The following is a 15,136-nucleotide window of genomic DNA, read 5'->3' as shown; positions in this document are numbered from 1 at the left end:
AACATATGTTGTCTGTACTTTTTATTTTGTTAGAAATAAATGTATATTTCTATTATTTCACACAGGGTGAATCCATGTAGCATATGCAGGTTTTAATCCACGTTTTGGTCAGCTAATTTTGGCTTGTCTTAACATAGGTGTTGGATTTTTATGCAACAACTGTGTGAAGTAGCCTTCGCTGTGACTTTTTTTTAATGTAAAATGAATCTAGGTTTTGGCGTTTATACCTCGGCTCAACCTTTACCTTTGTATATTTGACATGGCACAAACACTGAGGAAAAATTACTTCTGGAAAAACAGCTTCTGTGTAAATAACTGAATGCGACTTTAATTTAATTTCACAAGAGAGAGGACTCAAAAAATACTTTTAAGTGAGAAAGTGCTGCTTGAAATGAATGTAGATTTTGAAGACCTGCATGTCTTTAGAGATCCGTGCTGCCGTTGAGTCTGTTTGGTCAAGTATAGGACACTAGTCTGGGACACTAGTCTGGGACACTAGTCTGGGACACTAGTCTGGGACTAGTTTGCGGGACTAGTTTTGCAGAACGTATCGGCAAGATCTGAGAGGTTTGCATAGCTTACACAACCAGACACAAGCACACGCCTTGTACAGTATGTGACACGTGATGTGTATTTAGCGTTCAGCTGCATAGTGGTGATGGGTTGCTCGCGAACAAACGACTCATTTTAAACGCCTTTTTAAAATGAACGCTGGGAACCGAATTGAATAGGAAAGGAAACGTTCATTTGTCATATTAACTCCGCACTGCAGAATCAATCAAATCAGAAAAATATGGGAGAGCGCTTCTTCGTGTTCCACCTGCATTTTCCCCAGAGGGTAACGTCCTTAAAAAACAGCAGGCGATCTAATAGGCTAATAAGTGACCTATTTTAACATGCATTTAATACTCTAACATAATTCTAGATTTCTTTGCCTTGGACATTAGCAGTTTTTTATCATTGTTTATGCTGTTATTAATAAAAGCATTTTAAATGAAGATAATTTCGGGTGCCTAATTAGTCAATCAATCACATTTATTTATAAAGCCCTTTTTACATCAGCAGCTGTCACAAAGTGTTTTTACAAAACACCCAGCATTAAACCCCAAGGAGTAAACAACAGTAGTGTTGAATTTCAGTGGCTAGGAAAAACTCCCTAAGAAGGCTGGAATTTAGGAAGAAACCTAGAGAGGACCCAGGCTCAGAGGGGTGACCAGTCCTCTTCTGGCTTTGCCAGGTGAACATATTAAGAGTACAAATTGTAATAATTAATAAATGCATGTGGGCTGAGTCTATTTAAGCTTAGTCCAGGTCAGGAGCATAACCAGATGGACAAGAACAGGGACAACACAGGGGAGGGAGGAGGTGTCAGCACAGTGTCAGCGGAAATCGTCAGGTATCGTCTTGATCTACAACACAACCAGGAGGATTTTGGACAGGGACAGCAACAGGTCTTTCAAGCCAGGTACTCCTCAGGTGTGGGCCAGGACCTTTAGAAAATGCATTCCTTTTATCTCCAAGGATTTATAGTGGAGAAGGAGAACTGACCCTACTCCCCCAGCACAATAATATAGCAGCATAAGACCTTGGGGGTCTTTCAGGCGAACTGAGCCAGATGGGTTTGACTCACCAAAAAGACTCAGTATCAATAGAACGTAAAGTATCACATGAATGAGAATGTGAGAATTCACTAGGTACAACAATCCAGGGATCTTAAGTGGCATCACAGTGTGGTGACACATTTTACGTTTCATTACGTAGAAATTCTTCTAATTAGTCAGTCAACTGTGATAGTTCCCTACTGAAACTCCCGAGATCCACTGTCCTGAACCAGCTCATAGGTTTGGCATTTACACCCTTCCAAAATCTGGCCATTGTTTTAGTGTTTCATGATCATTAGAACTATTTTTTACTCTCTGATTTTGTCACGGTTATGACCTCAGACTCGTCCTTGTCTCTCCTGGTCCCAAATGGAGCCACACACTAATTATGATTTGTCTTTTTAATCAGGGCAAACTATGTTTTTTTTTTCCCCTCCAGGTTTGAACATTCTCTGTAAGTTCAGTGGAGGGTGAGATTGTTTTGCTCTGTCTTGTCTGAAATTGCTATCACTGTCTTCGAGCCTGTGATTACAAAACGACCAGAACATGACTGCCAAAAAATACAGAGAAACAAAAAAACGCCTTGTAGTTGAATAAGAAAGGGAAGTAGACGTTGTAGTGTGTAGAAGAAAACGAGATAAACTACTTGTTGTGTGACAGTTTTGCTGCCTCTATAACATATCATAATGGCAATTTGACTTCCTTGCAGACTCCTCTGTTCCCATGACTTTTACACCGATTTCCCATGTGTTCCCCTCTCCTGTAGTGTGGAGACCACCTCTGATTTAACAAATGTATCCAGAGAAGCAACACCCTTCATCATTATCCCGTACCTAGGCTTACCTCCTTTGAGCACTAATCTTACCATGTCCCCAGCTGCCCAAACTGCCCTAAAATCTATTTCACTGTGCTCAGAAGTACACTCCCATAATTCACTCTGCCCAACGATCTAAACGGCCAGTTCTCAAACCCTTTAGCCGTATTATTGTCCTTCTCCCCCTATGCTCCGCCGGGGGCACTCATACACCCGGCGCCTGTCTCACTGGTTTCAGTTCATTGATAAGTGCTTGCTAGGCAAAGCCCCACTGTAGCTATGCTCGCGGGTCACCTTAGCTTTACCAACCCGCAGCCTGCGCTCAAGCAGGTACATCTCTCTGGTCACCCCAAAAGCCCACACCTGCTCCTGACCGTTCATTGTAAGCACATTGATGCCATTCATGCCCACATTGTTCTTGCACATAGCTGCCCTTAATATCTGTCATGGCACATTTGCACTCATATCTGCACAATTGTCTAATATTATCGCTCCTTTGCACCATACTCTTTGCACAGTTATGCCCTAGTGTTATGCTCTCTATTGTTTTTGCCACACCACTTTTGTACACTAACTGACCAACCTAGCAAAATACATCTCACTTTGCACAAACTGTATAACACTCTCTACTGCATTTTATACTTTTAGCTAGACTCTAGCCCATTTGTACTTTTGCTATTGCCTTATCACTTTTGCACTAACTGTGTATAGACTCTGTACTGCATTTGTATTTTATAAAGACTTCTTCATTTTGTGTTTTGAGATTGAAGCGAGGTGTCCCCCACCGCCCCCCCATCAGCCCCTTACTCCGCTTCACGCCCTTGAAGAGTGTGAGCAAAGCTCAGTTAGTGGGAACCAAGGCAACAGTCACACTCACAAGCGGAGTATTCACACCGCCCGGGCAGAGGAATATTCACACACACAAGCCTACCCGGCAGATGCTGCCGTTGCTTCACAAGTGGACGGTATATGTGTGTGTGTGTGTCTGTGGGCCTGTGTGTGTGTATGTGACACTACTCAAATCTCTCCAGGGAAGAGGTTAATATTTAAAAAAAAATTGGACCGATACAATTAAGGACATAATCTGAGGAAGAGCGTGAAAGTAGGAAGAGAGAGATAGAGAGATAGAGAGAGAGAAAGGTGAGAAAATCCAATAAAGCAGGACGCTACTGGAACTACGTTTTCCTTCAGCTGGCCACTAACTGGATACATTAGAAGCAGTGATAACTTCACAAACCGGTAAGTCTCCCGGCGTGACTCGTTCAGTTGGTATCTTCCTAGTTTGAGATCGATGCATATTACCTGTGTCGTTGGGTGCTAAGCTGACAAAGAAGGCTTACTTGTTTTAAAATAGTGAAAAGTGTGTAGGAGAGTGTCGTTAAAGGCATGCTAATATGAACAAATCCATTCAAGTAATTAAAAGGGGACAAAACTAATTACCTCAGGGTTTTTTTGTTTCACTCGTTTTCACGGTAAATACTTTGATTTGAAGTTGTTTTGTCACGCGAACAACAGAATTCTCAGGCTTATTTAAATCAAACGCACAATGCAATATTTAAAAAGGCTCTCTTTTTACCATGATCAAATTCTCGGACTGGTCTAGGATCCTGTGCAAATGACTCACGGGTCTGCCTTAGTTGTTTACCGGCTTGGAGAGTAGTTGTGTACGGGCTTAGAGAGGCTGGGCGGTTACTGACATTACAAGTTCTCATGGGCAAACCACTTTTGACAGTCAAACAGGTCCTATCTCCAGGGGCAATTCGTTATGATTATACATGGCGGTAGCTTTTTGAGGCGTAATTCTGATTTAAAATGTGAGGGGGACAAAGACTGGCGTAGCGTGGTGACACTGGGCAGGGGTGCAGGCTGTCCTTACATGGACAACCCCCCACCCCGGGGGATGAAAAATTGCAAAGCGGTATATGCATGGAAAGCCAATCCTGGGGTCTGACTGATAACCACAAAGAAACACACGATAAAAAATAAGGTCAACCACGGGCCCTAGTGTAGCTGCACCCCGATAGCTACGCCAGTGGGGAGAAATGTGATCCACACGTACATTTTGCCCGTACTGTACTTACATTTCACAACCTCACCTCCCAAACTCCACCACTCTCGTGCATGACTACACTGGTTGACTCAACATCCTTCTGGTTCTGCTAATATGAACATTCAAGATACAGGCTACACATAACAAAAACTAATTTTATTTAAGTTATCCACCTTTAAAGACAGCATTTCACCTCAGCTCCACGCTTTTCTCCCTGACTGTCTGATCCTGCTATGGCAAGGGCCTTCTCACGGTCACCATCTGATCCTGCAAAAATGCAGGACATATGACATTAACAACTTGATCTACATTGACGCCCTGCAGAACCTGATGGCAAGGTTTGCTCCATAAGACCCACATTAGGTTAGTTAGTTAGCTATATCTCCTAATGTCTCATAGCTAGCTAGCTGTACCACTCACTTTGTCTTTGCATAAAAAAAACTGCCTGTTTGTCTAACTTCAGTCTTTTCTTGACTGCTGTAATACGGTGCTAGCTGTGAGTAAGGTGAACCTAGTATAATGTAGACTGTTTGCTAGCTAGCAAAATAATGTTAGCTAGATGGCTATTATTATATATTTTGCTACTATCATTCATATATAACTTTAGCCTAACTACACCTCACCGCTTTTAGAAAAACACTCTGATAAGATAAATATTTACCTCAATTAGCTAGTGGTAGTGTCAGCTAGGTTACCAAACTTTAATGAGCAAGAGAGCACAGTTGCTAGTTGCAACAGTAGCCTCTATACTAGGTAACCAGACCTATCCAGCAACTACCTCAAAGCAAAGTACCTGCTTGTGGTCCTAAAGCCAGTCTGATTAGAATTATGCAAATGCTCACCGTACTGCCACTTTCTAACGAGGTTGAGCTTTGCTTATAATAAGAGCTGTGTTGATAAAAAGTGTGTGTGTGTGTGTGGGGGGGGGGGGGGGGGTTACGAAGCCTGTCCCATTGCACTTACCATCTGAGTAGGTGGGTTATCCCGGAGACCTGGCAAACAGTCCAGTCTGGATGTATCATCATGGTCACCCAGTCAACCCCCTTGATTGTATGTTGTAAAATAGGCTACTATAGTAACTAAATGAATGCAAACAATACTGTATGCAGCCTCTAGGCTACGTCGCTCTGGAGAGCGTCAGCTAAGGAAAGTGTTTAATGAAAAGGACACATGTAGGCTGTGACGCACGTCTATGTGCACCCTATACGACAAATTGTAGGAAATTGTCTGTTACATGGGAGTATTTTTAGAATTGCATGAAAGTTGTTATGAAATTACGTAACGTTCTCCCCACACCATGGTAAAATAGGTAGAACTGCAGAGCGTAAACCAGATGTAAACCTTCTCTCCAGCTTTGAAGGGGATATACAAAAGAAATTTGGAGCCTGCAAAAAGCTACAGCCCACCCTGGTCTTGACCATGAAACCCACTTCCTTAAAACAGTTTAAAAAGAGCCTCCACAACGTGGGCAGACTGTGAATGTCAGGCTACACACAGTCAGCTGATACCTGTGAACATTTTAATTATTAAACCTGAAATCCACACAAATGTTTGTCCTAAGTAAAGGGAGGCCTTTCTTGTTTTCTTGAATACACACCTTCTGATAAAATGAGGTCGTAGAGAGCCACCAACTATCTCCTTGTGCCCACTGATCATGACACAGTGCAGTCAAAAGTGCCCCTTCCTTCCTGTCGGTTCACCCCACAACATCTCTGAGATGTACATACGGGCCGCCTGACACCCAAGCTCACTCATAATAATAATAAGACCCATGAACGCCGACTTATCTTGGAAAGGCATGCACATCAACGTGCACACATGGTCACCTGTGGATGCAGAGGTTAGACCGCACCGCTTTGCCTCATCACCGCTTTGCCTCACTACCAGGTTGACTCATTTCTCGGCAGAGAGAGAGAGAGAGAGATTCTGAGTGACTGACCCCATTAAGTTGAGGCCGGCTGAGGATGTTTAAAAAGCTCTAGGGACGGGGCAGCCTGGGTGTGTGCTGGGCGTCCCGGCGCATCCCGGTCCCGGCTGGATTGTGGCACAGGGCAAAACCCCACGGGCGGAAGCGGCCTATTCTCATCCTCTGGCTCGCTCTCATTGTGCTCCCGGAGCTATTCTGATACCATTCATTGTGCCTCGGCCGCTTTCCACGGCTCTCAGCGGTTTCGATGGGCCCACGCCTTAAACCCCCCCATTATGGGAGAACCCCCCGGCACCGCATTTGCTGCGCTGGCTTTTACCATTCATTAGCTGGCCACACTTTTGACTTCCTCAGCTAATGTTTGCGTTTTTTTTGCACAGCGTCACATAAATAGTCAACCGAAAGGCAGAGGATACATACAAAACAGAAGTACTTGTTTTTCCTAATAAAAACAAGTAAAAAAACATACATACATATATATGTATGTATGTATGTATGTATTGGATTCACCTGGTTATTTTTAAAAAGCAAGGTGATCCGACAGTGGTTATAATAAAAGAAAGCCAAATTTTTTGTTAGCTAGCATTCAAAGTTTAAACATCTATTGGTAACATTTTACACTGAGTTGCTCTTACATCTGTTTAGTGATTCGGTAATCCAGTTAGATAATAACATTGTATGTTATTGCATGTAATAACGGGTAACAACATTATATTAAACTGTAGCAACATTGTTACTAGAATTTTTAAAGAGTAACTACACTGTTAAGAGCAGCCTTGCTTAAGGTTAACATGTCATTTAGAACTGCAGACAAAATAAGAATGATATAAAATTATCTCTAATCTAACTTCAGACCTGTTTATCAATCTGCTGTCTTCTCTTCTAATTAGTACTTGAACCAATATTTTCACCTGAATCCATAAGAACAAAACATTTTCTCTGTGATCAGTTTCAGAGCGACGGTCGACTCCCCGAGGATGCTTGATGAAGACAGCCAGTATGACGACTGGCTGTGTATGAGTCAGCAGCAACGGGAGCGTGAATGACTTTCCAGGCCGTGTTGGACAGAGGAGACGTTTTCCAGGAGGCGCCTCCTGTCAATCTCCCGGGCACACCCGTGCCTCTCGCTCCATGCGGGAAAACCTAGGATGGAACGACGTGCACGCTGCCCTGCGCCAGGTCACCAGAACAAGTCCCTACACAGCTTCTCCGCCGAACAAGCAGACCCCGCCGCCGCCGCTGCCAACCGGACCTGACAGGGGGAAGAACCCCCGATAAGTTCTGGGAGAGGGAAAAAGAAAAAGATCCCAGGATGTTTGTGAATTTCCGGCGCCTCCGCAGGTACAAGTGGGTGCAGCTGGCGATGACGTGTCTGGTGCTGTCGTTGATGATGGTGTGCTGGGAGCAACTGGACAGCAGCTCCGTGAGCCACATCAAGTCCTACTCTTACCGGCACCTGATCAACCGCTATGCCTTCATCAACGAGAGTTTCACCATCCCGCGCCAGGAGGCCCGGGCGTTCCGCGACTACCGCTACCTGCTGAACCACCCGGGCAAATGCTCGTCGGAGAAGCGCGTGCTGCTGCTGCTGCTCGTCAAGTCCTCCCCGGAAAACTTTGGCAGGAGGCGCGCCATACGGTCGACGTGGGGCAACGAGACCTACATCCGCCAGGCCCTCGGGGCGACGGTGAAGGTCGTTTTCGTGCTCGGCCTCGCCAAGCAGCGGGAGGGCGCGTACGGGCGCCGGAGCCGCGGCGGGGGAGGGGGCATCCAGGACGACCTCACGCGCGAAGACCACTGGCACGGCGACCTTGTGCAGCAGGACTTTGTGGACTCGTTCCACAACCTCACCCTGAAGCTGCTGCTGCAGTTCCGCTGGGCGCACGACCACTGCCCGCGCGCCCGCTTCCTCATGACCGCCGACGACGACGTCTTCGTGCACATGCCCAACGTGGTGCGCTACCTGCAGGACGCCGACCGCCGGGGCGCGACGGACCTCTGGGTCGGGCGCGTGCACAGGGGCGCGCCGCCCGTCCGCCACAAGGGGAGCAAGTACTACGTCCCGCCGGAGATGTACCCGTGGGCGTCGTACCCGGACTACACGGCGGGGGCGGCCTACGTCGTCTCCGGGGACGTGGCGGAGAAAGTGTACCAGGCCTCGCTGACGCTCAACGCCTCGCTGTACATAGACGACGTCTTCATGGGCATCTGCGCCAGCGCCGCGGGCGTGTCGCCGCAGGAGCACGTCTACTTCTCCGGCGAGGGCAGGGCGCCCTACCACGCGTGCATCTACGACAAGATGATGACGTCACACGGCCATGTGGTCGACATTCACCAACTCTGGAAAGCCGCCACAGACCCCGAGGTCAAGCGGGTCACTTCGGGACCCTTCGGGAGGTTGTACTGCGCAGCGGTGCGACTCTCGCTTCTCTGCAGACCCTACTTCTTCAACACATACCCTTGCAAGGCGGCCTTCGCGTGATAATCGATGCCCAAAAAACTGAGGTCCAAAACGGAGTGAGGGATTCTTTACACCCTCATTTTGCTTTCACCATTTGCATTTCTTTCATTTGCATTTCTTTAATAAAGCGTTTTACAGTGACTGTTTAACTACGCTGATCCAGACTGTAGTAGCTTTGCCGGATGAACAACGGATGCTTCCTAAGGAGACTTCCACTCCTGTTTCCCCACATCTACTTCAGTCATCGCTGGACGTCAACAGTTCAGTTGACTGAGAACTAATTTACAACATCCTGGGAGCAATTAGGGTTAACTGTCTTGCTCAGGGACAAAATCATTTACCACGTTGCCAGCTCAGGGATTCAATCTAGCAGCCTCACGGTTACTAGTTAGACACTCCAACTGCTGGGCTACCTGCTGCTTTGCTTTGTAACTTGCCAAACGGTTCTTATGGGTGACAGAAAGTAAAAATCTTATTGGATTTGAATTAAGCAAGCATGTGGAATGGGTTTGGGAGTTAATTATGTCTGAAACTGCGTGTGAGCAGTATCAGTATATCAATGAGTAGACTTAAGCCCTGTTCTAACATGGAAGATCAGTGATGATTCGTGACACGCTGTATAAGTTAGGCAGTCACAGGTGTGTGCCAGAAGTGTCTACATTGGTGGTACATTAATCCAGATATTTTTTTCACTAACTTATATGTTTACCAATATGAATTAACTCAAATCATTGAAATGATTGGTCAATAATATAAATTAGTGGAAAAAATATCCAAAATGGGCCGCCTCTGTAAACACACGCATTTGTTATGAGTTACAAAATTCTTCATGATACATTAAGTATTATGAATATTGGCCTCTCCCTTATTTTAACTGAACTGTTCTGTAAATTAATTAAAGGAATATGCAGGTGGGAGCAATTTTAGCACTCAAGCGGTTTTCTTCATTTATGATTTTTCAATTGGAAATCCAACCCAGAGCACATAGGCAGCTTTTCCTAAACAAAGTAGCAAACAAAGAATGAGCTTTAAGAGTAAATGAACTGACATGAACTGCTGAACTATTTCCTCTCTAGGAAAGGTTGGGGTGCCACAGAACAGCTCCAAAACCCTTTCATGTGTTTCCACGCTTTTCCATGGCAACTGCATTCTGAGCAGCCGAGGAGTGGGTGAGACGAGGGGTGACATCGCAATGCTCCTGGTCGTGTTGCAGATAGACATTCTGCTCCAGGGCAGGCACGACTGGAAGAAGAATCCAGTCCATTGCTACAGCTTGACACCGTGTCAGTCGTCTAAAAACTGGAGCTCTAAAACTGTTGCTCTAGGAGCATCGACAATACTTTTTCTGTCTCCAAGGCGACAGTTTTCAGTAAGCAGTGTGGAGGGCATTGTGGGTGAAACGAGAAAGGTGAGAGAAAATGAATAATGACAGGAGAGAACAACTCGTCGGGTTTATTTTGGGCCTGTTTTCTCTTGGGCTTGTTTAATTTTAGTGTGTTTTCTATAGGAATGATGGCCCCAGGCTTGTGCGTGGGGATATCTTTGGGATTAGCCGTTGTCCAAACAGCTGGCCTGTTTCCAAGGCAACCCCACAAAGAGAAATAATTTAAAAGCGGGGCCCAAAACGGGGCCCAGCTGCCTGCCTCCCTACTTCTGCAGTGCAAAAGACTTTGCAATGTCCTTTTGAGTGATAAACGTATCCAAATAATACTAGTTTTGGGGTGATCAAATCACTTTTAAGATATTGTGGCTTATTTTTTTTACAGTCCCCTTGATAGAGCCCCTCAATCCTCCCCCAAAGTGCAAGATAACTGGACCAAGTGGAATGTGCCACTCCCTAAACATTAATTCCAACATTAGTGTCCAACATTAATTCATATATTATTCACTCCCTTTCCCAAGGTAGCCCTGCCAGCATAAACGCTTTGACTTCTGCGAAAGTGGGAGCCAAAGAACAACGCTGATGTGCTAAATATAAATGTGCATACCATATCATAGCCAATTACACATTCACTAAGCAGCTCTGTGCCTTCGAGGTAGACTATAATTATCAGTATCCAGCTCGCCTTGTCCGACACAGAAAGATTTCTACATTGGCTTTGCTCCTTTCAGATCTCTTTCGATCTCGAGTCTTGGCAGTGATATTCTTTCCCTTAACATGACACTTCCACCACATTACATGGAAACAAACCAAGAAGTATTTCATACAAGCTGAATTGCAAACAGGATGGCAGATTTAGAATGGACTTCAGAGATGGCTTCTTTCAGTTCACTTAGTCAATTGTCATACAGGCCAGTATTGTGGATGAAGGTGATAGTGTTGATCCATGCTGATGTTCCTCTCAACCAATGGAAACTGTGTTTGTTTTAAAATCCTCTTATTGTGATTGTCACAGTTTCCATTGCCTTCTGCATCTCGTTTAGGAAGGATGGACAGATCTTTGCAGTGGTTCCAATGATTCACCATCCAGAGAGGAATTAACATACTTGACCGTAATCAAAGCGTTTTTAAGTGATTTGGAATTATTTCTTAACCTCTCCTATCTATGCCTGCTTGATTAAGGCCAGGGTAACGTGACCTGTTTGCATCTACATGCAGCACCAGTCAGAAGTTTGGACACACTAACTCATTCACTTGAGGTGTGTCCAAACGTTTGACTGGTACTGTACATTCTGAGAATCAGTAACCCTTTATTTTGAAGAATTCTGATAGACCATATGTAGATGTTCTACAAACTACACGGACCATCAGTAACATTTCTAACGCGTATCTTAACTACTAGCTTTATCCTAAACCTTATTCTAAAGCTAACATTAGCAAGCAGGTGCTTATAGAGAAAAATGTGTTAATGGTATGACAGTCAGTAGAGCATCTATAGATGGAAATCAAAACTCAAAAAAATAAAGTTTAACCTGAGATTCTTTTGTACTTTGGGCAATTGATGTATAATATTTTTCAAAAGGTAAAAATAAACTTTGTAAAAACTTGATGAAAATGTATATTTTCTTTGGTTTATAATTCTACCGTCATCAAATTCTCATGGATTTTATCCACTTTCAAATGAAAATGATTCATAATTTATAAGGTCATTGGATCATACAATTTAAAATCTCATCTAAAATAGAATGTTACAAACTATACCACATGTATTCAGTTCATGTGATTGGGTCTATATAAGCCTTAGTCCAAATTCACTGTAAACTATCGGCATTGTAAAAATCGATTACAGACATCAGCATTTGACTGTAATGTTGGTGTTAGAAATTCATAATGGACAAACCAGAAACTGGTTGATTGGTTATTTCTTTCCCTGTATGCTCCTCCTCTGTTGCTAGGATAACCATTAAATCAGTTTATTAGCTCTATGTATTTATGCCCCCCCCCCCACCCACTCTCTGCTGATCTTACACTTACTCTTTAACAATTAAATAATTGGTATATAATTGGATCACCTGTACTTCGTTTCAGAGCCAGACATCAGTGGCATGTCCGGTGCTGTATCAAGTTCACATAGTTGATGTCACAAACCTGACATTGTTTCCTCATAGTATGCTACTTGTACGTCACATTCTCTATCAAGCTTTTGTTGGGCAGAATTAAAAAATCTGATTTGTCAATTAAACTCATAAATGCAAATGTCTGTGTGGAGTACTCAAGCAAATTAGAAGAGAAACCATTTTCCACAGATTTTGAAAATCCTTAGCATGCTCCAGCCCGCAGTCCTCTTCAACCAAAAACTGATATTCAGTAAGCAGATAGAAACGGTTGGCTCCAATGTGTCCAAGGATTCTGCATGTTGAAGAGTGCCTTTCAACCACTAGGTGGCAATATTGGACTACTAAAACAGGCCGCGGTCAATCAGCTTCAGAATCTCCGCTATTTGATGAGTACATTTACACATACTGTGCATGTTAGTGTAACAGTGCTGCTGATTATGGACGACATAAAGGGGCAACATACAGAAAATCCACCCAAAGTTGACATACAATGGCCGATAAGAATGTAAGATAATGGGATGATATGAGCAATGACTTGTGGCTCCACCACTGGTGATTTGGATTTGTGTAGGCTTATTCGAATGTGGACCAGATAAAGCGGAATATGAACAGCAATTCATGCTTTGGCAACTCGCCTCATCTGGCAGAGGGAAATACACACAACACTCCTGAAGTGACACCACCATCATCAAACTTATTTCTGATGGAGACAAGTCCACCATCTGGTGTCCTGGTGCAGTCAGAACAACTTGGGGCTCAAAGCCCTAAAGACAGTGGAGATGATCGTGGACTTCGGGCAAAGCCCAGCCGCCATCCCCCCCATCGCCCTGGGAGGCTCCCCAGTCAACTCTATGGAGTCCTTTGGCTCTCTGGGCACCACCATCGCCCAGGACCTCAAGTGGGAGCTGAACATCACCTCTCTTACAAAGAAAGCACGGCGGAGGATGTATTTCCTGCGGCAGCTGAAAAAGTTCAAACTGCCAAAGACTATGACGGTGCATTTCTACACCGCCATCGTAGAGTCCATCCTGACCTCCTCCATCACCGTCTGGTACCCTGCAGCCACTGCCAAAGACAAGGGCAGGCTGCGGCGCATGTAGAGGTCTGTGATTTTTTTTTATCATAGGTACACTTCAACTGTGAGAGACGGAATCTAAAACAAAAATCCAGAAAATCTCATTGTATGATTTTTGAATAATTAATTTGCATTTTATTGCGTGACATAAGTATTTGATCACCTACCAACCAGTAAGAATTCCGGCTCTCACAGACCTGTTAGTTTTTCTTTAAGAAGCGCTCCTGTTCTCCACTCATTACCTGTATTAATTACACCTGTTTGAACTTGTTACCTGTATAAAAGACACCTGTCCACACACTCAATCAAACAGATTCCAACCTCTCCACAATGGCCAAGACCAGAGAGCTGTGTAAGGACATCAGGGATAAAATTGTAGACCTGCACAAGGCTGGGATGGGCAATAGGACAATAGACAAGCAGCTTGGTGAGAAGGCAACAACTGTTGGCGCAATTATTAGAAAATGGAAGATCACGGTCAATCTCCCTCTGTCTGGGGCTCCATGCAAGATCTAACCTCATGGGGCGTCAATGATCATGAGGAAGGTGAGGGATCAGCCCAGAACTACACGGTAGGACCTGTGATTGGAGGAAGAAGGATGAGTACAACCCCAAGAACACCATCCCACCCGTGAAGCATGGAGGTGAAACATCATTCTTTGAGGATGCTTTTATGCTTTTTTGGGGACAGGACGACTGCACCGTATTGAGGGGAGGATGGACGGGGCCATGTATCGCGAGATCTTGGCCAACAACCTCCTTCCCTCCATAAGAGCATTGAAGATGGGTTGTGGCTGGGTCTTCTAGCATGACAACAACCCGAAACACACAACCAGTCTGTATGGAGGAGTGGGCCAAAATCCCTGCTGCAGTGTGTGCAAACCTGGTCAAGAACTACAGGAAACGTATGATCTCTGTAAATGCAAACAAAGGTTTCTGTACCAAATAAAAAGTTCTGCTTTTCTGATGTATCAAATACTTATGTCATGCAATAAAATACAAATTAATTACTTAAAAATCGTAATGTGATTTTTTAGATTCCGTCACTCACAGTTGAAGAGTACCTATAATAAAAATCACAGACTTCTACATGCTTTGTAAGTGGGAAAACCTGCAAAATCGGCAGTGTATCAAATACTTGTTCCCCCCACTGTATGAGCCCCCTAGACTCTGGAACAGCCTACCACAGAATGTCCAAGATGCTACTTCAGGGCATTCTTTTAAATCTTACCTAAAAACTCATTTTTATAACATGGCTTTTTAATATTTTATCATTGCCATTTTGTTCTTACTTTCCTTTTTTGAATGTTATATTGTTTTTATTATTTTAATGTATTTCTGTTTTGGTGTATAAAGCACTGTGTAATTGTACTAGGAAAGTGCTATAAAAATAAAGTCAATCTATTACCCCTCCCCACATACACAACACTCAACTGGACAAATCTTGCACTTCACATGAGTATATTTCTTAATTTATTAATACTCAGTCTACCTTTTGTATGCTCAGTCCACTTTTATTTCTTTTGTACAAAATTGCAGCACTAACGGACAAGACCAAATTCCTAGTTTGTTTTACTTGGCAATAAAACACTTTCTGATTCTGATGTATATCCTACACAATAATTTACACATTATGCAGCATTCTTAAATGTGGATTTTTTTCTCTATGTATTAGGACACGAAGCTGTAGATAAAAAGCGAACACGCTCA

At 44.0% G+C, this 15,136-nt stretch overlaps 1 protein-coding gene across 2 annotated transcripts; it reads left to right on the top strand.

The window, feature by feature from the left end:
* Positions 1-3,274: 3,274 nt before the first annotated feature.
* Positions 3,275-11,811, top strand: b3gnt5b (UDP-GlcNAc:betaGal beta-1,3-N-acetylglucosaminyltransferase 5b). Of its 2 annotated transcripts, none has more exons than XM_010901974.3 (2): positions 3,275-3,654; positions 7,342-11,811. In XM_010901974.3, exon 2 carries the CDS (start codon positions 7,705-7,707, stop codon positions 8,872-8,874), a length of 1,170 nt encoding a protein of 389 aa, XP_010900276.2. In that variant the 5' UTR covers positions 3,275-3,654; positions 7,342-7,704; the 3' UTR covers positions 8,875-11,811. The 2 variants fall into 2 exon arrangements, with proteins under 2 accessions (XP_010900276.2, XP_019897862.2); XM_020042303.3 differs by lacking the exon at positions 3,275-3,654 and adding an exon at positions 4,692-4,803.
* The last annotated feature ends 3,325 nt before the right edge of the window (positions 11,812-15,136 follow it).

This window comes from Esox lucius, chromosome 3 (assembly GCF_011004845.1).
Source record: "Esox lucius isolate fEsoLuc1 chromosome 3, fEsoLuc1.pri, whole genome shotgun sequence".
NCBI lineage: Eukaryota > Metazoa > Chordata > Actinopteri > Esociformes > Esocidae > Esox > Esox lucius.
This window is presented reverse-complemented; position numbering and strand designations above follow the sequence as displayed.

Excerpts from the sequence above, each read along its gene's own strand:
- b3gnt5b (XM_010901974.3), top strand. The coding sequence starts at position 7,705 with ATGTTTGTGAATTTCCGGCGCCTCCGCAGGTACAAGTGGGTGCAGCTG.